This window comes from Halyomorpha halys, unplaced genomic scaffold (assembly GCF_000696795.3).
Source record: "Halyomorpha halys isolate HHAL.00 unplaced genomic scaffold, Hhal_1.1 Scaffold1218.1, whole genome shotgun sequence".
NCBI classification, from domain to species: domain Eukaryota; kingdom Metazoa; phylum Arthropoda; class Insecta; order Hemiptera; family Pentatomidae; genus Halyomorpha; species Halyomorpha halys.
In genome coordinates, this window is record NW_027106975.1 from 336295 (window position 1) to 357891 (window position 21597).

The window sequence follows — 21597 nt, forward strand, 5'->3', positions numbered from 1 at the left end:
GGTGTTCGCCGAACATTTGAGTTTTTTCTTCATCTGATCGTCTCCAAGTGTTATTTTCAGTGAGCAGTGGATGGTTGAAAGATTTGTATTTTAGTAGTTTTCCATAATGATTTGTCAGTGGTATTTAAGTTTTCTGTTAAGTTCTGGAAATTTTGTATTCTGTGTTTTCTAATTTCTGCTTTTAGTCTGTTAGTCAATTTATTGTAATGAGTTTTGTCCGAGGGATATCTTGTTCTAAAATTGTAAAGTTAAATGTAAAAATAGTGTTTAATGCCTCCTCAGGTCCTGACAAAGCTATTTAGTCATTGAGGCATTAACCCAATTATTTTTGTTGGAAATAGAAATTCTTGGGGTCCCACTCTTTTCTTATGACTATTTATCTTGAGTTCCTAGAGGGTCCCTATAAGAATCTTGTGACTTCTCTAGCTCTGGTAATTCTATTTAGTCATCAAGGCTGATTAATTAAATAATTAATTAATTTGTTAATAAATTCTTAGGGTATGTTGTCCCATTGTTCTCATACGGCTATCTTGAGCTCTAGTAAAGTCCCTATGAGAACTTGGCAATATCTACCACATCTCTTCACCATGTCCCAGGAATACTTTTTCAAATTTTCACCAATAAATCCTAAATTGTACATTTATTGGGAGATGTTACTTTTTCATAATTTAAAGTCATTACAAGTAAAAAAGAAGAAGAGAATAATTCTTGATTTTCTGCCACAGAACTGATCATAATTAGCTTAATTTTCTTCACTACAAATACTTTTAAATTGGCCCAACTCCTTTATACGAATGTGAGAAAAGCGAAGAATCTACAGAACACATTCTCCAAACATATATTCTTATGGAGAAGAAATGGAACTGGTGAAAGCTTGAACCAACTGACTTGTAATCCAAACTGTTAATTGGTCTGAAGGGTTCCAGGGATATCAGTTTGTCATTTCCAGACTTTGCCCTTTGAATGGGAAGTTTACAAAAGAAGAAGCAATCGTTTGAGATGGTTTTACCCACGAAGTTGTTAAATTATCAAACCACTAAAAAGCCTTTTATAATGAAAACTTATGGAACAGTGAAGTGTATGCCCAAGAACTATGAACAAAATATGGCAAAGAAAATAGTTATACTAATGAACTGGAGGTGAATTTTATACAATAATCTCTTCAGTATGTATATTTATCAATATTAGAGAAGACTTATCCACATCAATAAGGAAAGCAGCCAGGAAGTTCTAAAAAGTTTCAAAGAGTCTTAGCAGATCATATCATTAATTGGTAACTAAGAAATAAGCAAACAGCCAAAATTAGTCAGTTTTCCTCCCACAGCAGGCTATCATCAAACTGTAGGGATCAGAAAATGGACGAATGTGCAAGTAAAATAAAGTTCCAAACAAGATTTAAACTGAAACCAAGAGGGACCAAATGTGGATGAAAAGATCCATGATTAAGGCAATGTACCAGATATACCAACCAAGGTTTATAAGAGTTAAATTCATGAGAGAGATTCACCTGGAGAGTGGTAGTTCCACATCATTACCTTAAAAAGAAAATATATCCTTCACCTCTAATGTTTCCTTTGATACAATAACAAAAAGAATAAAAAAAATTTATATTGCAACTATTTCTCATACCCACGCACCCATGAGGCTTAGAAAAAACAAAACAAAAAAAACTATTTCTCTTTCATTAAATGTATAGTTATTCTACTTCATTTTCAATAAATTAAATGGCTCTTCAACTGTTATTATTCAGCTATTTACCATCTATGTTTATATCTCATGTCACTAAAAAATAAAATACACTTAAATAAGAAAAAAATAACAGAGAGGTACCAGGAACACAAACAGAATGAAACTTATCATATATTTCAGACAAAAGATAACATACAAAATATCATTTATGGGTTTGAGGATTATCATTGTTTTTTTTGGGGGCAATCATTATATTTTTTAACCATGCTTTGGATTCCAAAGAACTAAGGGTTCATGCTAGAACTTGTTCTTACTTCACAATTGCACATGATGTGGAGAGGATAGAAAAATAATATGGTTTTACATGTAACAGAAAACAACAAGGACGTACAACATAAGGACATAATATCCATGAAAGGATGATTCGTTCTCCATGCGCTTCATGCTTCTACCTTTGCCTTTTCATCCTTCTTGGACCAGTCGACGATTCCTCCTTTTTTCTGTAAAATATCAAAATCCAAGATAAGTATAAGGCTGACAATAGAAAACATTATAAGACTATAATATATTTGTTTTATATTTTGTCCTTCCACATTACAATTATTTATGAATTTTTTGTATTTTACCATAAGTCAAAAACTACTGTTTTGTAAGCTGAAGGCAAAAACGAAAAGAAAATTATAAATAAAACATCTCAGAATTTTCAATATTTTACATAACTGTTAAAAAAATAGATTGATTTGTTTATAGAATTTACTTTTTTATTTTTTAAATTTGCAATTCGATTTTTTTTTTTATTTTGATACTCAAAATTATCCAAGATTAAAAATCTATAATATTTGTAATTTTTAGAACTTATGATAGTCATTATTTGTAATTTGATTATTATAAAATCTTTTATGCAAATAAACAACTTAATTTTTTTTTTAATGTGATATGTTAAATAAAAATATAAACTATACTTTTACTGTTATGTCATTAAGCAGACAATACTGCATAAATCTGAACATTATCATTTATGAAAATTTAAGTTGATTTAATTTTAAGTACCATAGATTCATAACATTAAAATCTTATTGTCTTTTGAATAAATTTAAAACTTCCTTTACTGTTATACTTTGATACTACCAAAATAAATAATTATCTCCATGATATAAAATTATTCATAAATACTATAATTGAAAAAAATTAAAATATTGAGTGATAACTTAAAATTAAAATTGCTTTTTATTAAATATTGTTTTAGATATGATTTAACTATTTACAAAATTTTTTAAAAATATTTTTTATAACTTAAATATGTTTATATAATACATTTATATACATTTTAACACATCTTTGTACACACGAAGTATACAATATTTACAAATTCACAGTATTAGAATTAGATGCAAATAATATATTTATGTAAGAGCATAATGGCATCGTTAACATTATCATTCTTTAAACATTTCTTTTTAAGGATCATGAGGGAATGGATAGAGTTGTGTTCACAAATAGGTAATGAAAACGTGAGAGAGAGAAAAGGTTATTTTAAACATGTGCACTAAATCGTTAATTGAAAAAGGATAATTAGGGAATAAAACCATGCTTGTTATTTACAACCTAGAAGATGAAATGTTAATATCAGTGGTAGGAATGTCCAAGGTTCCTTTTCCCAATTGTATTCTTCTTTGTTGTTAGTTACAAATGGTATTAATTTTAATCTAACTTCTAAATAAACTTGGTTAGGCTCCCAGCATTCTTTTTTATAATTGTAATATCTCACCTCTGGTTTGGACACATAATCTAGTGTAAATGTTGAATGAATTAAGTACCTGATTTAACCCCCTATTGTTTAAGTGTCAAACAATAATGAAAAAAAAAATGAAATAAAAAAAATTAATAAAAAATAATATACCGTCAAAATAGAAAAAAAAAAAAGGTACAATAAATGGAAAAACACAAAAAAGCAACACATAAGGGAAGTTAAACACATTGACATGGTTGTATTTTAAACATATATTTAACGATTATGTAACATGTATATTAGAAAGGTTGAACATAAACAATTCAATAAGGTATTTAAAGGTCTATGGGGTTTCGAGGTTTTGTATGAAAAAAAAAAGTTGTAAAGTTCCATCAGAGTTCATTTCTTCTGCCATTCTGCTTTTTCAGACTTCTTGGGCTGTTTTAAGAGACAGGTATGAAAAAATAAATCAGTATGACACCTGTAGTAAGTCATCAGAATGACAAGGAGTGATATTAATCTTTTGATATGATTTCACATTAATGATATAGCTGAGCAACAGAAGGATATTTCACATTAATGATATAGCTGAGCATCACAAGGATATTTCACATCAATGATATAGCTGAGCAACAGAAGGATATTTTCAGCCTTGTCATTCTGACGTGGAATAACAAATAAGATTATTTCCAATAAAAATAAACAATAAAATGGATAGATGCATTTGGATACTTTAGAAAGTATTGAATTATTCTAATAAAAAATATATTGGAACAACAAAAAAATTGTTCTAAACTATTGCAAAGCTTTTAAAAATATCTGTCATATTTTATTTAAAAAAAAAAAAAAACATAGTATGGTGATAGTTAATAATTACTTACACTTTATAATGATTTACATAATATATTTTCTGGTTTTTGTTTTTGGACTGTGTAGGTACCTAGTTTCTGATTTAATTAAGAATCAACTATTTTCCCAGAAAGTAAATATCAAAGTTTTTGGTAAAGAAGTAAGTAGGTAGGACGAATATTTTACCCAGCTCATAATAGTTTCTAATTGGTTAGCATCAGTAAACAATTTGGAAAAATTATGTTGGGTAATTTTGATTATTATTTCTCTTCTCATGGTTATAATTTTTTCTTGAGTTGCACTTATTTGGTAAAATATTTCTGGTTACAAACATTTATACTCTTTTCAAAATTTATTATTATTTTTACTTTCTTTACTTAGTTACTAAATTTCATTTTGAATAAATAACTATCATGAATTTACCTAAAACTCAAATGCTCTCTTTTTGATTAATTAAAGATCATAAAATGTTAGGAAGATTTTATAGTCTAAAAGAAAAAAAGTAGCTTATTTATCTAATTAAAGATAAAATAGATTGTCATTGAAAGTTGCCTGAATTACATTTCATTTACGTAGTTTTTTTAATTTAAAAGAATATCCATACCTCTTTATCTTCTTCTTCAAGGGTAAATTCTTTCTTCTTTACAACTTTGAGTTGATTTCTGAAGTTGAATTCAGCAGCCTTCTTCTGGAGTTTGGCAAATTTATTTTCATACTTGGAAACCTTTTTCAAGGTGGGTTTAACGCTGGAAATTAAAACAATATATATCAATAATTGATCGGTAATAATTATTTTATGTAGGTACACTCCACAAAAAACTAAGATTTAAAGGTTCATCTAATGATTGTTTTTTAAAACATCGATAAATTGAAACAAAAATGCATCTAATTATTGAATTCAATAATCATTTATTTTGTTAAATAAAAAATTGGCCATGAATAAACATTACAGAAAACAAAAAAAAATATTAAAAGACTATTGAAGAAAATTCAATAGATAAGGCTAGTTTTTCTTCCCTACCCCCACCATTATTGAGCAGGCACCAAGATAAAATCAGAGTGAAACTTGTACAATTTTCATTTTGTTTTCTCCATACTCGACAAGGTCCAAGAGTTTTAGTACCTTGTAAAGTAGCTGTCCCCTTGCAAATAGATTTCAGACATTTTTATAAGATGTAATTGAATCAGGCATTTTTAAGAAACTTATGAAAATGTGAAAAATGCGTTCATTTAACTCTACCCTAATAGCACATAAGTGGACAGAGGAGGCACAGAAGCAGACAGGGGCCATCCTAGAGATGAGGGAAGTAATAACTGAACACTCAATAAGAACATTGTAAATTGAAGATGTATATCGGCAGTGTTAAGAAATGCATAAACAGCATAATAAAGTAATGGTGCTGAAACCCATGGTGCCTGAAAGTCAGGGAGGGAGATACAATAAAAAAATAAAGTTACTGAATGCTGATGTATCTTTATTTATGAGGCTGTGAAACTCCAATTGAAATCTAGCATAATATAGAATATTCTACCTCCAGAAGTATTAAAGCACTAAACACTTCAATTACGTTTCAATTCAGATGCCTTTGGTGGACTTGCTGACAATACATTATCTAAGAATTTTAGAAAAATAAATCATATATTATTTGAATGAGAAAAGTAATTAGAGAATTTTCCATTTTGTAATTCTTTCACATAGAAGTAAGTGCTATTGACAATGAACTATGAAACTTAATAATTAACAGTTCAGATCATTAGCTAAACCTTTTTTAACTTTAACAATGAAATAAAACTTTAAAAACTACTCTTAGCTTTGTTTTAAGGAGTATTTTATTTTGTTGTAATTAATTATCGTTTTACTTACAACTTGCCACGAAGATCATTGACTTGGCTGTTAAGATCCGCAATCTGTTTTAAAGAAGATTCACATTTTTATTACTATAAATCTTTATGTTATAATAAAAATAAGCCATAATGTTGGCATATTTTTTCACTTCTTATTTGAACTAAATCAAAAATTGTTTATTTAATTTAACGTTTTTATTATATCATCAAAGCCATATATAGCACATTTTTTCTCAACAGATCTTATGAAACTGATTATCTATTTTCCATGAATTCAAATCAGTATACAACTAATATTGCTTATTCAGCCGATTTAATCAAGATGCTTATTAAGATTTTTAGTTGAAATAAACTTTGAAAAAGTTTTTATTCCCTAATAAGCTTTATGTACCAGAACTTTAATGTAAGAAAAAATGCACTATCGACATTGAACTTTACTGTTTTTAAGTTTTAAAATAAAATATTTAAATTGAAATATAATTAAAATATAATATGATTATAATGTTAACAAGATTTTAAAAAAGCAAAAAACACTTTTATTGCTTACAGCAATAAATTTTACAATTTATATTAAAAAAAGAAAAGAGGAAAAGATTATTAAAATAAAATCATGAAAGAAACATATATGAAAAATATATAAAAAGTATTAATTATAAAAGCATGCAACATATAAAATGTATAAATGCTGCTCAAATTCATATGTTTCTTGCAAAAAAAAAAAAATATATATATATAGTAAGACACTGCTTAGTTTTACACACATTAACTCAGTTAGTGATAGAGCAAACTACAACTTGTTTCAAATTTTACATATAAAATCTCACACAAACACCATTGCGTTTCTATGACAATCATTTAACAATATTTTTTCAAAAATGATAAAAAATATCAAAAATTATATAGGATATAATGTTAGTCTACTGAAGTTTAGGTCAAATAAACACGCTATAAAAATACTACAAAAATCTACTTAAAAAATGGTGGTACCTTATTGTGAAAGGTTCTTCCTACAATTTTTTTTTCAAAAATACAAAAAATTATAAAAAATTCTTGGAAAAATATAGGTCAATAAAAAAAATACATATTTCAAGTGACGGGAGAAAAAACAAAAAAAAAAATCTGTGCGAAAAAGGTGGTTAAAGATGGAGGAAATGCTATTTAGCATTAGTTGAAAGCAAGGTATCTGGTCTGTGCTTTTAAAAATTGTTTATTTATTTGTCCAAAAGTGCTTTATATAAATGTAATTTGTTAAAAATGAAAGAAAAATTACATACTAATTGGATCATTAACCAGTCAGACTAAATCATAAAAAGTACAAATATGTTTAATGACAAATATAAAATCAGAAGAATTCATAAAAATTGTAAATATTTATTTATAAAATTGTAAATATTTATTTATAAAATTGTAAATATTTATTTATAAAATTATGACATTTGGAAAATAGTTTAACTGTAGCTAAACTTTTCACAAATTATTACCAAAATTGACAAATGTTTAGAAAATGGATATTTTTGTTTTAACTGCAATTTCATTAATTCATTTTTTTAATTTGGACATGCTCATGGTTAAAATAGGGAGTGAAATAACATAATTGGAGGTAAACTTTTGATAACTTTTGAATTCTTCAGACTTTGTGCAGTTAGATACATAGTTCTATTTGGGAACAGGCTTGATTCTTAGTTCAACCATCTGTTTCCCCTTGTTTGTAATTCCTTGAAAATGCTCATTAGTGATATAAGAATCGGAAATAAAAAAATATATTGAACAAAAGGAAGAAAAAATGCTAATGTATTTCCAAGATGTTCATTCTTAGTTTTATTGTCACATAATGTCACGCACCTTCAAGTTACAATAAGAACTGTATGAATGAAAAAAGGGACAAATTTAATACTGCTCTGTAAGGATAAGACCTTATAATTGATACGATTAAGTCTTGTTTAAACAGACTCGCTAAGCATTCAATTACTTTAAATTAAAAAAAAAGTCAGCAACTCTGTATTTATTCAAAGTTCACACACATTCTATGTTATTATTTTATTTTTTTAAAGCCCAATTTCAACATTTTTACTGATTCAAAGGGAAAGTTATGATGATTGACGGTATTCAAGAGTAGTAACCCTACTAGTTTAAGTTCGCTCACATTTATCATATATCATTTCCCTGCTAACTCTTAATATGTTTATGCCTGAGAATTAATAGTGGGAGAGATAAATTAGCATTAAACGAAGTTAAACTATATTGTCAATTTGTACTCATGATTTATGGTAAGAAACTACTGTACAAAATGAATTTTGAATGTTGTCTTTCATCCGCTCAACACTTTCAGGACCTATTCATCTGTTTGCAAAATTAAATTTCCACAAACTAAAAACTCCTCTTCTAGGCCTGTTTTACAGATGTTAAAATAGTTAAAAGCTTATTTGGGTTCTGTAATTATATTAATAATTCCAGTAGACAAGATTAATCAACATAGTAATATTAAGAAAATTCTTTATGTAAAAATAAAAAATGAAAGCTAATCTGTTTTCAATGCCATATGATTTCATATATAACATTTTGATTTCATTAATTTTCAATTCTTAAACAGATATAGTACAATAACAGAAACAATGTCTCGGATTTTTTAATTTAATTTCTATATCCTGACTACGACATTCATAAAACAAAGTATTCAAATTATATGCCCAGTTCTAAATTATAAAATAAACTTCTTCTGTAAAAAGGCTAGAGGCATTAGCCCAATTTGATGGATATATTAAAACTAAAAATCTCTTTCAAATTATTGCCACTGAATAAATATTTTGACTAAACAATTCTTATTTGTTTGAAAATCTCCCAGTAAGAATAATCTTTACTTTCTTAACTAAGAATGACAGCAATATTAATTTCTAAAAATAGTGGTATAGTGAATGCCAATCATATTAATATATAGGACAAATTTAATATTTTCTGATTTCCACAGAAACTGTTGTTATAAATATAAATTTTTTTTCCGAGCAATGGTTCCTTACTACTCTTATAGGTAAAAAAAAATAATAATAAAATAATTCTTTCCATTGTGATGTTTCTAAATGGTAAAATCAATATTTAAAGTAATGAAATATTTATGCAGTAGTTTTGTATTATATTGTTATTTACACATTTTGTATTTTTCAGTAAAATATGTTTTAGGAAAACTTTACTTTTGTGACACAATTTAATATCAAATAATTTATATCTTGCACTTTTATTACTGTTACTACTAAGAAATAAAAAAAAAGAGAACTATTTGATTGATTTAAATCATGACAAATAAAAAATATTTGAACATTAGTAAATACTGTTTAATATATCTTAAAATGGTTTAATTGAATTTTTAATACTTTTACCCAGCCTAACATTTCATCAGATAAATCTTTAATTTATTAAATGAAAATGCTTATATCAGATGGTTGCTCTAAGTATCAAGTAAACACATGTATAACATCTAAACAAACTAGATGAATATATTATACCAAGCAGGTAGGTACAGGTGGGTAGGTATATTTACAAAATTGTTCGACCAAACTTCCAGTTTTGCTTGGATGTGTTGGCAATTTAAGCTATCCGTACTACATGTTAAATTCTACTCTGCTGAAAAAAATCTTGGCCAGTGAATTCCTATTGTTTGCAAATTTCTCGCAACTAAATTCTTTGGAGAACTATTATCATAACAATTATTTAAATTTTGATTGTGTTTGAAATGATTTACAAAAGCATCCTAATTTAACATTTTAGTAAAATAATTAAAATGAATATTTATATTCAGAAAAAACAAAAAGTTTGCAAACAAAATATCTTGTACTGGCCAATGAAAATATCTAAGCACTCTTTTTCACTATGAAGTTCTTGTTCATTATATCTATTTATGATTGAATTAAATTACAGTAAGGAAAAATATTTACATTTATCAAATTGAAAAAGAGTATTTAGTTAGAAACAAAATAAGAGGTAATGAAACATAAAACAGGACAAAAATCAAATGGAGCGTATGAAACTGGGGTTTTCTTGCTTGGTTCTTTAATATTCTTTACCTCCCAGTCTCGCTTCCTCACTTCGTATTCCAAGTCCCATTTCTGGCTCTCGCATAGATACATTCGGTCATAATACTGCTGAATTACATCCTTTAGGTCATCTGAGCAAATTCACGAATTGTTAGTTTAACAAATAGTTTGACCAACTTCTCCTTATTTTTCGTATTGCTTCTCTTAAATATTTATCATTATTTCATCAAAACGTTTACAATTATTTTATTCCTTTTTGTTATGTACATTGATATACTTCACTGATAATATATGTGTAAGGTTATTGTTGGATTGACCAAGTATGGGTGGTTTTGGATTAAATTTACTTAATATGATAAATTAGTATTTTATATCAAAATCTGAAAGCAATTAATTATAGGTTTAATTAATTAAAAATAAGTTGATTTTAAAAGAATGTGATAATAAGGATTAAAAGTTTATTAATAGGAAGCTAGAGCAAAGGAAATAACATTATCATGTTTTGGTATTAAATATTATAGTTGTAATCCTTATATTCATTTTATGTGACGTCCCTAGCTCAAATGTTAAAAATAAATAATATTCATAAGATATTTTATAAATCATTTTAAACCATAAAAATAATAATTATTAAAAAAAATAGCTCAATGCTTTAAAATATTGACAGAAATTGAGCACTTGACTTTTGGAAATAGCTATAACAAATAAGATATAAAAAGAATTAAAAACCTCTCCCATTCTTGGTTATAAAGAGACTACTTTCTCACAGCTTTGTATAAAATGACAGTAAGAGAAAGAATTAAAAAAAAAAGAAAAGAAAAAAAAAGGTAAATAATGAGTACGTAATCTTCCAATTAAAAGTAAGCAAAATAATAAAAAAAAGGAGTAGCTTTGAAATGTTTAAAAAGTCATGCGAGATCTCATGAATTTCTATCACATCTAATTAAAATGAAGAAATGATAAAATTAAATAAATATTAATATAAACAATGATTAACTGCATACTATGAGCATTCCAAGGAATTTATTTACCATATGTGTTACTTTTGTCAGGTAACAAGGTAAATAAATGTAGCTTACTTATAATTTAGAATAGGAAAAGACTAAAATTGAAGAGGCGAAAAGACACTTCTATAAAAAATGAAGTCTTGTTCACACTTTGATTTTAAGTAAGAACAAGATGATTATTCATTTGATACCTCAGTCTCTGAATTTAGAAACAACCTCTCATTATCATAGACTTCCACTTCAAGTTTGTATACCCTGTCCCAGAGTTGTTTACATATTGTCTGTAGCTCAGCTGCAAGTGGATATAAATATTATGTTATCTTTAGTAAATTAAACACCTAACAGGTTATTCATCCAATCAATATTTCATTATTTCCTATAAATATCCATTATCTACTCTGTCTGTTATATTTCTAAATAATTGAATAATGTGCTAATTTATAAATAAAAAATCACAGTTGATATCTTGGATTTTGTTGATTGAGTAAAAGAAAATCTAAATCCTCTGTAGGATTCTATCAGTACTTCTAGTGATGTGAAACCAAAAATAATGATTATAAATGTGCTACTATAAAGGTTAAAAGAATGCCGTTATTTGATTGGAATGATAAAAATATCATGAGATAATTACTTGGAAACTTTGAAGCTATTGCTTAGTGAGTAAGAAGGTAGAAAATTACAGTTCTAAAAGTCAGAATATTAAAGAAAGCAAGTTTCTATATTTAAATTATGTTATAAAATGTTTTTATTAATCCGAATTCCTACAGCTGGTAGAACCGACACTTTTCTTTACACATAAGGAATTGACATTTTATCTTAAATTGATATGGGCATTAAAAGTAAATGAAAAAAAAAAGAACTGAATAGATATTAAGAACTTGACAAATACTTAGCATTATTATTACCAATAAACTGAATATTTACAAAGTATTATTTAAAACTTCATTCAAAAATTGTATTAAGCTTTACATCCATATAATTCTTTTTAATCCAAAGTACAACAAATAATTGTGTACCATTTTTTAACAAATTGCAAAATAACCTAAGCAATCCATACACTACATATTTCCTTATCCGTTCCTCTTCCTTATGGAATTCTATTCCCTCCTTTATTTGTAGTTCTAATACCCTTCCAATCTTCAAATTCCGTATCTTTATCTGTCCGTATCTACCTTCTGTCAAACTAATTCTGGAAGAATAACAATTGAAAGCTTCAAATAAGGTTTATGTATTTTCTGCATTTAATGTTTTCATGCAGGTAGTTCCGACTTTCAGCGTAGTTTTCCATCCTGCCATCAGGTTTGAAAGGAGTCTGCTTACATTAGATTGAATCTTGTATATATCTAATACTTTTAGTAGCGAGCTGTGTGGAAAAGAGTCAAAGGCCTTTTTATAATCAATCCAAGTCATAGAAAGACTTCGCTGTTTTTTCGAGACTTGTGTAGCAATGAACGAATCTATAACTAATAGCTCCTTACAATCCCTAGCCTGCTTTTTGCACCCTATCTGGGAATCATATTCTCATTTTCAAGGTGTTCATATATCTTGGTCGCCAGGATAGAAGTGAGAATTTTATATAAACCATTTAAACACGTTATTGGTCGGAAGTCTTTTGGACATAGGTTTAATTCATTCTTCTTTGGAAGTATATAAGAGATGCCATCAGAGAAACCTTCCTTGACGTTTGTGTGTCATCAAGTATTTCTTGCTATCCTTTGGCTAGCAACTCATGCAAGCAATGAAATATTTTAATCCAATAATTTTGGATTCCGTCAGGTACAGGCGCCCTCCAATTTTTCATGTTCCTGACAGCTTCCGAAAAACATCTTCCACTGATACTCTCACTTCATTCATTTCAGAGGCATTCTGGAAACTTAGCATTTCTTCTTCTATCCAGAAGCGCTCGAGGTGATTCCCCTGCTTTTTCCACACACTTTTCCAGTAGGCTTCAATATCATCAGGGTATTTGCTCGATATGTTTTATTTTTGCAGAAAGTTTCTATAAAACTGCCATTCATTCTGCTTGAACTGCTGATTTTGTTTTCTACGCAAGGCTCCCTCGCTATATCTCCGTAAACGATTTTCATAAACAACTAGCTTTTGTTTTTGGTTGTCTAGATAAAGAGTCAGCCTATCAATTAATTCACTTTCCAATAAGGTGCCCAAGTTTTGTACTACGATTTAATCTATTTTCCTCTTTGTCTTTGGTCTTGCAGCTCGAGGGTCCCGGATGTAGTTTGAGATGAATCCAATTTTTTCCCTTAAGTTATTAATTCTCCTTTGAATAATAATTATTACATAGATAGCTGATCAATGCAACAAAAAATTTCATTGACAACTACATAAAAATATAAATCTTATATAACAATAATTTAACTCAACAATGAACCATAGATTCTATTCCTATAAGGCAATATTAACCAAAGTTTATAACTCCTCACTTCTTTTTAAGATTAGTGTAAATCATAAATGTGAAAATAAGTTTTGCATTTTAACTACATTTTATTTTGAAACAATTTTTTTATTGTTCAAATTTATTTAAAGAAATATATCAGACAGGTCTTTAGACTCAATTCCATACATACTTTTGTGATAATGGATGAAATGACATATAAGGACTAACAATATTACAAGTTATGGTGTATAGATATGTCTATATTGGTTAAGCTCTGCTCAAAATTAGTAGGAAGGATATAAGCTGGGAATTGTGGAACAATATTTGTCTAGTGAGTTAGTATTCAAAACATTATTTCTACTTAGGGCTATTATATAATATAAACAAACTAAACTTGACGGACAATTTAAGCTTTTTGGGGAACTTTTTCTGCACAGTTTTCCTCCCCATTTTGAGTCAGCTATCTGCCTCCTACTAATCATATTCATCAGCATCAATTGATTATGTACAGTGCTGCATTTTTCGTACCAATAGAAAAAAATTTACAATAAAAATAACAAAACTTTCATTTGATTTTCACCTCAAAATCTCTCATACTAATCGCCCATTCTAGGTCGTATTTGTCACCTTCAAGTCTGCAAATTTTATTGTAATATTCAGTACAAATCGTCTGCAGGTCAGCTGAAACAATAATTTCCTGATTGCCCACGAACTAATAATTCCTACCGATAAACCATTAATATATTTTTAATTAATGTAAAACGTTATTTAAAACTTTAGTTTTATTCAATGAAAATATAATTACTATAACTTGTAATACATTATAAAAGCTTTTTATAAATTAGGCATAATATGATGAAATCCTCGTTGTTAAGAAATAAGATTCAAAATCTATATTGGACAATACACAAGCAGCCTAATGATTTGATAAATTTAAAAGTAATTAAGCAAATTATGGCTGTATAATAAGCAAAAGCATTTCAACTTTTCAAAATTTCAACATGGATGGTGCTTACAAAAAAATATTTTTTCCAAATAAAAGTATCTTGTAAATAGTTACAGAATTAGCATTTGCTATGATGCAAATGTATAAATAAATAAATAGTACTTCTTTACCATGAAGATAAAAAATCAGTATGAAATACCAAATTAGGTGCAATTTTTTTACAATAAGCTTGTTTAGAACCCTTTGATGAATTTATTATTTTTATGGTCTTTAGTATTTTTTTAAATATTCATTCAAATACCTGTAACCATTGAAATAACTAAGAAGTTTTAATTTAAAGTTTAGAAACACATGACCATCCATGTATCTTTCGATGTTATATGGTTCAAAATTACTTTTACATACTTTACTTTTTAATAAAAAAATATTAAACAAAATATTATTTCTTATTATGTTGAAATCAATGTTTAGTTGTTTTTTCTTTGTTTTTTCTACCGGTATTCAGCCTAACCTCAAGTTCCCTTCTCTCCACTTCAAACTCGATGTCAATTTTACTGCGTTCCAAAGCATCAATCCGCTTGTGATAGTCTTGGCAGATTTTCTTCAGGGTCGCTATACAAGCAGTCACAAGTGCTTTTTAGCTTCATGTATATTAATCACTATAAGGCTTCATTTAAATCACATGTGAAATTTGTCAAAAAAGTGTGAAGTAGGATAAAAGGTTTGGTGGTAGGGCTGGCAGACAAAAAAAAAAAATTAGTAAGATCAGCTTTTAAGGGACAGTAAGCCCAAACATTAATAATGTCCCTTTCTTTATTAGTAAAACTTGCCTCTGTTATCTTCTTAACAATTTTGAAATCCTAAATTTTATATTTTAACAATGTACCTAATTTTTTTGAATTAAGTAAATGGTTTCTTTGATTAAATTTGAAGGATGATATTTTGTCTCTAAATATGAATGATCTATGTTATAAAACAGTTTTATTGTTAATATAATAAAAAATAAATTTGTGATTAGATACTCCGTAAACTAATAATTCTTACTTATTTCTATAGTAGTTAAATATTCTTAGTCATTCTTTCAGTTTTCAGACTTTTGGTACTACAAGTATTGGCAGAACTCTGATTAAAGTAGCCAGGAGATTGTTTGGGAGTTCATAATGAATAGAGAATATGAACGGAGAGTTATGTTTTTTTTTTTACTCTAGTCTCATTACAATGATTCTAGGAAATCTAAAAGTGGTTCTATATTTCAAGGAAAATTTAAAATATATTGATGGAGAAGTTTAAGATGGCTAACACACAGCAATGATTTAAATCCAATTGAAAATAACTCAAAATAAACTTAAATGTGTGAAAAGTAGAACTATCTCTCTAGATAACTTGAAGGAGTAAAGAATTTTGAAAGTATTACAGAAATGAGAAGAAATACTTTAAGATTGTTGCAAAGCTTATTAGTAGGTGTGAGAAATTATTCAAGTAAGGGAAACCGATTTGAATGTCTTCATTCCTATATAGATTTTTTTTTGTATTTCCTTTTTAGTCTATACATTTTTTAAAATTAATGTATCTTTCCCAATTTCACCTATATATCAACAAAAATATAAATTCATTTTTAAAAATGTAAAATAATGATATAGAAAAGTATGTAAACTGATTTTCCAAAAAATCTCTGTTTTGTAAAGCTGTTTATGCATTTTAAAATAATTAATGACTTACATTATTTATTAGATTTGAAAAACTACACAATTTTTTTTTAAGTTTAATCAAAATATTTGAAATAGTTTATTTTCTGTTAAAATTTTTAGTATACTCCTTTTTAGATTAGTAAATATGAAAAATAAATTAATAATTTAATTTGAACTTAGTGAAGTTTATTTTATAAAAAATCCTTCTTTATTAAATTAAACTATTTCATGATAGAACTTATTAAGATTTATAAAAATTCATCCAAAAGTAGTAGACAAATATCAGTAAGAAACCATTTATGAGAAGATAGAATTAGGATTTCAAAATTGGATTTGAATCAAATATAAACTTTGAATATAACCCTTATTTTTTTCCATGTTGAGAAATAAATAAGGATTTTTACAATCAAAACAAGTTACTAAACTCCTATATATAATTATTATTTCATTAAAACTAACTATATCACACTGGTAGTATTTTCCATTAATGACTTATTTGAGATTGTCATTTCTTTGAAAAGGTTTCCACCACTTTAAAATTTTTGTAATATACTGATGTTTCATTTTCATTTATGGCTTACAATTATTTTCTTATGCCATGAATTCATTTTTAATAAACAGTAATTATTAATAATTAAAATTTTTGTGGCTTAAAACCAAAGCATTGTTTATCACTCGTGATAGGTCACCTGTTGATTTTGGTATAAATATTGTTTAAACAGTTGTAATTGCTCATTTAATGATGAAATCATTCATTCAAAGCAAAAACAAAAAATCAAATATTTTTTTGCAACCAAAGGGGTTAAAAAAGAAAAAAAAAACAAGAAGAAGAAAATAAAAGGTTGGATTGATTAAATAATTTCTTTATCATGTTCTAAGAAAGATTAATATTTAAATCTCATAAATTGCAGGTCAAAATAAAATCATTAGAAAAGAAGGTTGTTATACCAACCAAATAAGTTCCAGAACAGTATAGCCAAATCAATTAAGGCAGAAAATGTGAAAATGTTTGGAGCATTCACCTAGAAGGCATTAAAAAAAAAAAGAAAACAAAAAACGCCCTGAAGCTCATGATTAAATATCGCCACCAATGTTTTAATTTCATTTTATATTATGCTGTCACCTCAAAATCTTTCTTTTTTACAATGTATTCGAAGTCAAATTTTTCATCCTCCAACCGTCCAATTCGCTGGTGGTAATCAGAGCAGATTTTCTTCAACTTTTCTGTAGGAAAATGATTTATGGAATATCTTACTTCGATCAGATGGTTATTTTTAGCATACAAATTTTTTCTTAAGATATTCATGGTGGTGTGCATAGTTACATTAGAAATTTAGTGTCTATTTACTACAATAACAAAACACTATTTAAATTATTCATTATTCACTTTTATAATTAATATAACTAGATAATTATTATATTTTAGAGTGATAATGTAATATTGGTATAACAAAATAATAATAATTTTAATTTTAAAGAATTAACAAAATAAAAACAATGACTAAAATAAGTTATTTAGTTTCCCTTATTAATAATTAGTTAATAGTTATTAATAATAGTTTCTCTTATTAATTGAAACATTTCAAAACAACTTACTTTGGGCCTAGATAATGGGATATAGTATTGTTTTTTATGATATTTTTTAACATATACTATGTGTAATGTAATTATGTACACATACTTAATCATATGATGCGATCACCAGACCATTAAGGTAGTTATAGTCATACTAATAAATTTATGATAATAATTGGTATGTGCTTATACCAATAATTTATTATTACCTACTAAAGCATTGCATCCCTTAAAATAATATTTTTGCTGTAAACTGAGAAGTTTAAATAATCTTTTTCTTCTTAAAAATTTTTCTTCTTTAAGAAATATAATTAAAACAAAACTATTGTAGAATTTTTTTGTTTTCATTAATTTTTTGCTTGAACCACTTCAAGTAAAAATAGTGCCAACAATAGAGGTGGCTCTTTAAGGTATTGAATACTAAATTTTAGAAAATCATAATAAATATGAACACAATATAGATTTACAAATAGCCTTTGGAGAGCAATTCAACTATAGGCTCATTTTAAATCTTATATTTTTAAAGAAAATTCCTGAAAACCGCCATTCCTTTGCACTTATCAAACATGATAAATTATAATTCTAACATAGGCCTTCTAATTCAATAAAGGAAGACTAAATATAATGAATCAGATGAAAGCCCTTAAGGAGGCATATACTTGTACAGACCTTCACTGGCGTTGTCAACATCACATATTTTTCCACAGCGCTCCTCAATGATCCTCCTCCTTTCAGCTGCTTTCCTTTCCTGTTCTTTCTTCAGTTCTTCAGCAGCTTTCTTCCTCAGCAGAAGCTAGATAACACATAAAGAAAGCTTTAATGGTATGATTTTTAAAATTTTTTGTTAGACATGTAAGAATTACTGGTTTTCTATTGAATATTGTTTATATCAAAAGTGAAAAATAGAGTGAAAATTTTCAGTTTAAACATTGTAAGTTAGTGTTCAGCCCTGGGGACTAAGAAAATATTTACTGATTACGTGTATTAAAAACATTTCAAGCATTGTAGCTGTTTCTTGACCATTTGTTGATGTGGTTTGAAAATTTAATTAGATTCTTACTGTTAACATAAATACCTCCCAACACAAGATCTTTGAGAGGCCTTGACCAAAACTCTTTGTTTTCATCAACATTTTAATTTTTGCTTTCATAAAAATGCCTGACATACTTTTCATTCTTGATTTAGAAATTTATTTTTTTATATTTTAGAATATTAGTTTTAGAGTATGAATTACAAAATAGAAATAGTAAAATTTTTTTTTTTATGTTAATTGCTGCTTACTCGGAGTTTCTTCTTCCTGTCTGGCGTCATGAAACCTTTCTTGGCCTTCTTGCCTCTTGAGGCCTCCTCCATCCTCTTTCGGACCTCCGCTCTCTTCCGCTCAATCTCGGCCTGTTTTGCCTTCTTCGCCTGTAAATGTTGATTTTACATTGAATTAGTTAATTTCCGAATCAGTTATAATGTACATATATTTAGCAAAAAATAAATAATAACAGTGGTTATTCAACTTACCTCATCATCCGCCATTTTGCTTTTGGTTTAAGGACAGGAACCTGAAAACAGAAAATAAAATGATTTATTATTACCAATAAAAAAAATTGCAATAAAAAAAAAAAGTTCTTTTGATGAAATAATTTTAAAAAAAGTACTTCTTTTACCTCTAAGAAGTAAAAAGTACCTCTTTAAAAATTAATCAGAGGGAAACAAAAGGCATTAAATTCTTGAACTTTTTTCGTTCAATTACTCTTATTTTACTTATATTAAAAAAAATTGAGTTAAATAGATCATTAAAATTTACAAGGCATTCTCAAAACGTTCTTAACATTAATTAAAAGTAAGTGTTAAGGTTGAAGGATGTTCTATAGTAATAGTTTTTCCATACATGATTCATGTGTAAGTTATATTAAAACTTCCCCTATCTGTCAGTTGGTACATAAAATTTTCCTGTTTTAAGACATTATGTACTATAATAACAAAATTTATTGAGGGATATCACCAAATTTTCAATTTTATAATTAAGCGATGAACGTAAGTTTATGTTCTTTCAAATTGCGAAATATAATATTGATTGGGTGAATTTAAGAAGTGTTTTTACGTTACAAAATAAATTCGTTTAAACTAGTTCTATTCCTTTCATTTCTATTCTTACTATTGTCTATGAATAAAAATAGCTAGTAGGAATATATAAAACTTAAAAAACAAAATAGCTTGCGGAACAAAAAATCTGAGTTTATTTATCTTAAAGATTTTTTATTTAACAGGAGTTTGAAATTCTTTAATGACAAAGTAGTTACTTCAAAAGCACAGGTGTATGTTGAAATATTGCGTATGATCGAGTTGGTTGAACTTTAAAAAAAAATATGTAGGTAGTTATTTATAGTAACGGGAATTCATCACACTTCACTAGTCCTATATTTAATGAAAAAAAAACAAATAAAAATTAACCCAAAACTATCCTGGCATAAAACGAAAAGGTTTTTATTTTTTTTAAATTTCCAGAAAATCCAAAAACTCGCAAATCAGATATGATTTTACCCTTTTGGATACTGGTATAGAAAAGGCCCAAAGCTGGTTTCCATGAACTTTCTTAAGTTTTCATTTTTTTCTTTTTTCCCCATATTTCAAAAGTGACATTTAATTTGAAAAGATACTTATATATTATGATACAAAGTCAAGAAGATTGTTTAAATTTAAAATATTTAGAATCTATTCAATAATAAATATTCTTAACTGTTGAACTTCACTTGTAATCATTTAAATGGTGATCAATTAACAGGCAATAGTGATAGATTGAGAAGTGATCAAGATAGAAAACACAAAGAGTTTAAAACACTTTTTAATCCATTTCTTCTCATAGATGCGTTTTTACACAGATAGTGTTAATATATAAATATATATATTTTTTATAGTATATGGTTTTTTTGTGTGTGTTATGTATGTTATGGTTTTGTTTGAAATAATAAAATAATTAGAAGGGTGAGAAAAAAAATGTATGTTTTGAGATTTTTTAAAAAGTTCTTGTTTGAATTAATGTCTAGGATTTAACATGGGTATATCAAATAGCAAATGTACTTTAATGATTTTTTAAGTATTTTTTTTTTTAGAAACATGCCCAACTCTTTGAAGCCTTTTTGCCAGTGCAGCCAGAATATATCGAAGTACTGTATCATGAAAAGCAAGTTTAGTTTTTTTTGTGTGTGTGTTAGCTATAAAATTAAAAATTAGTTTGGTATGACATGTTGTTTTATATTTGAACCCTGGTGGACCGTATAGTCATCATTAAAAAAAACACAAGGGCAATAATTTCCAATTTCAAGAAACGTAAATTTTTGACATAAATTAACATATAAACAGAAGAAAAAAAAATCTCAAAATCATATTATTTCTGGTCTTAGGCCAAAAGGTTAATTTTGCCGATGTTTCGGTCTAGGTTGAAGGCTTTCATTAACGCGATAATATTCACTTAATAATATACTTGAAAAGTAATATTCATCAATGATATATACTTCAGAAATTATATTAAATTATTTAATATTCAGGATCAATTGTTCCTGAATCTCAGTCTGGGAACGTAGGAACAGATTAAAAGTTGTTTCATACTTTTGACTGCACATAAAGCCAAATTCAACAATATCTCTAACATAAATTATTAACAAGCAGTACTTTTTTTTCGGACATTTAATATTTCTCAATTTGAATTTTGATCAAATTGTAAGCCTACTTTATTTTATATCGAATAGTTTCAGTTTCAAAAAATTATTCCAATTTGTTTATTTCGTATTTTGATCTATAATAAATTAAATTTTATCTTAGACCTATAATTATGGCCAGTTATAATATCAACTTGTA

The 21597-nt window shown here is 27.0% G+C and overlaps 1 protein-coding gene across 7 annotated transcripts in view; it reads right to left on the reverse strand.

The window, feature by feature from the left end:
- wupA (wings up A) overlaps positions 1–21597 on the reverse strand; it is a 41776-nt gene that overhangs the window by 13124 nt on the left and 7055 nt on the right. Inside the window, exons 2-8 of one of the 7 annotated variants that reach the window (XM_014433486.3) lie at positions 19261–19301; positions 19030–19158; positions 18418–18541; positions 10168–10268; positions 6132–6175; positions 4872–5013; positions 2142–2189 (exon numbers count right to left, since the gene is read on the reverse strand). In XM_014433486.3, coding sequence (XP_014288972.1) covers positions 2142–2189; positions 4872–5013; positions 6132–6175; positions 10168–10268; positions 18418–18541; positions 19030–19158; positions 19261–19275 — 603 coding nt within the window. In that variant the 5' untranslated portion in view covers positions 19276–19301. Of the gene's footprint in view, positions 1–1847; positions 2190–3652; positions 3857–4871; positions 5014–6131; positions 6176–10167; positions 10269–14119; positions 14221–14996; positions 15098–17296; positions 17398–18417; positions 18542–19029; positions 19159–19260; positions 19302–21597 lie in introns of those variants that run through there. The other 6 variants (XM_014433488.3, XM_014433489.3, XM_014433485.3 and 3 more) reach the window with 6 other exon arrangements.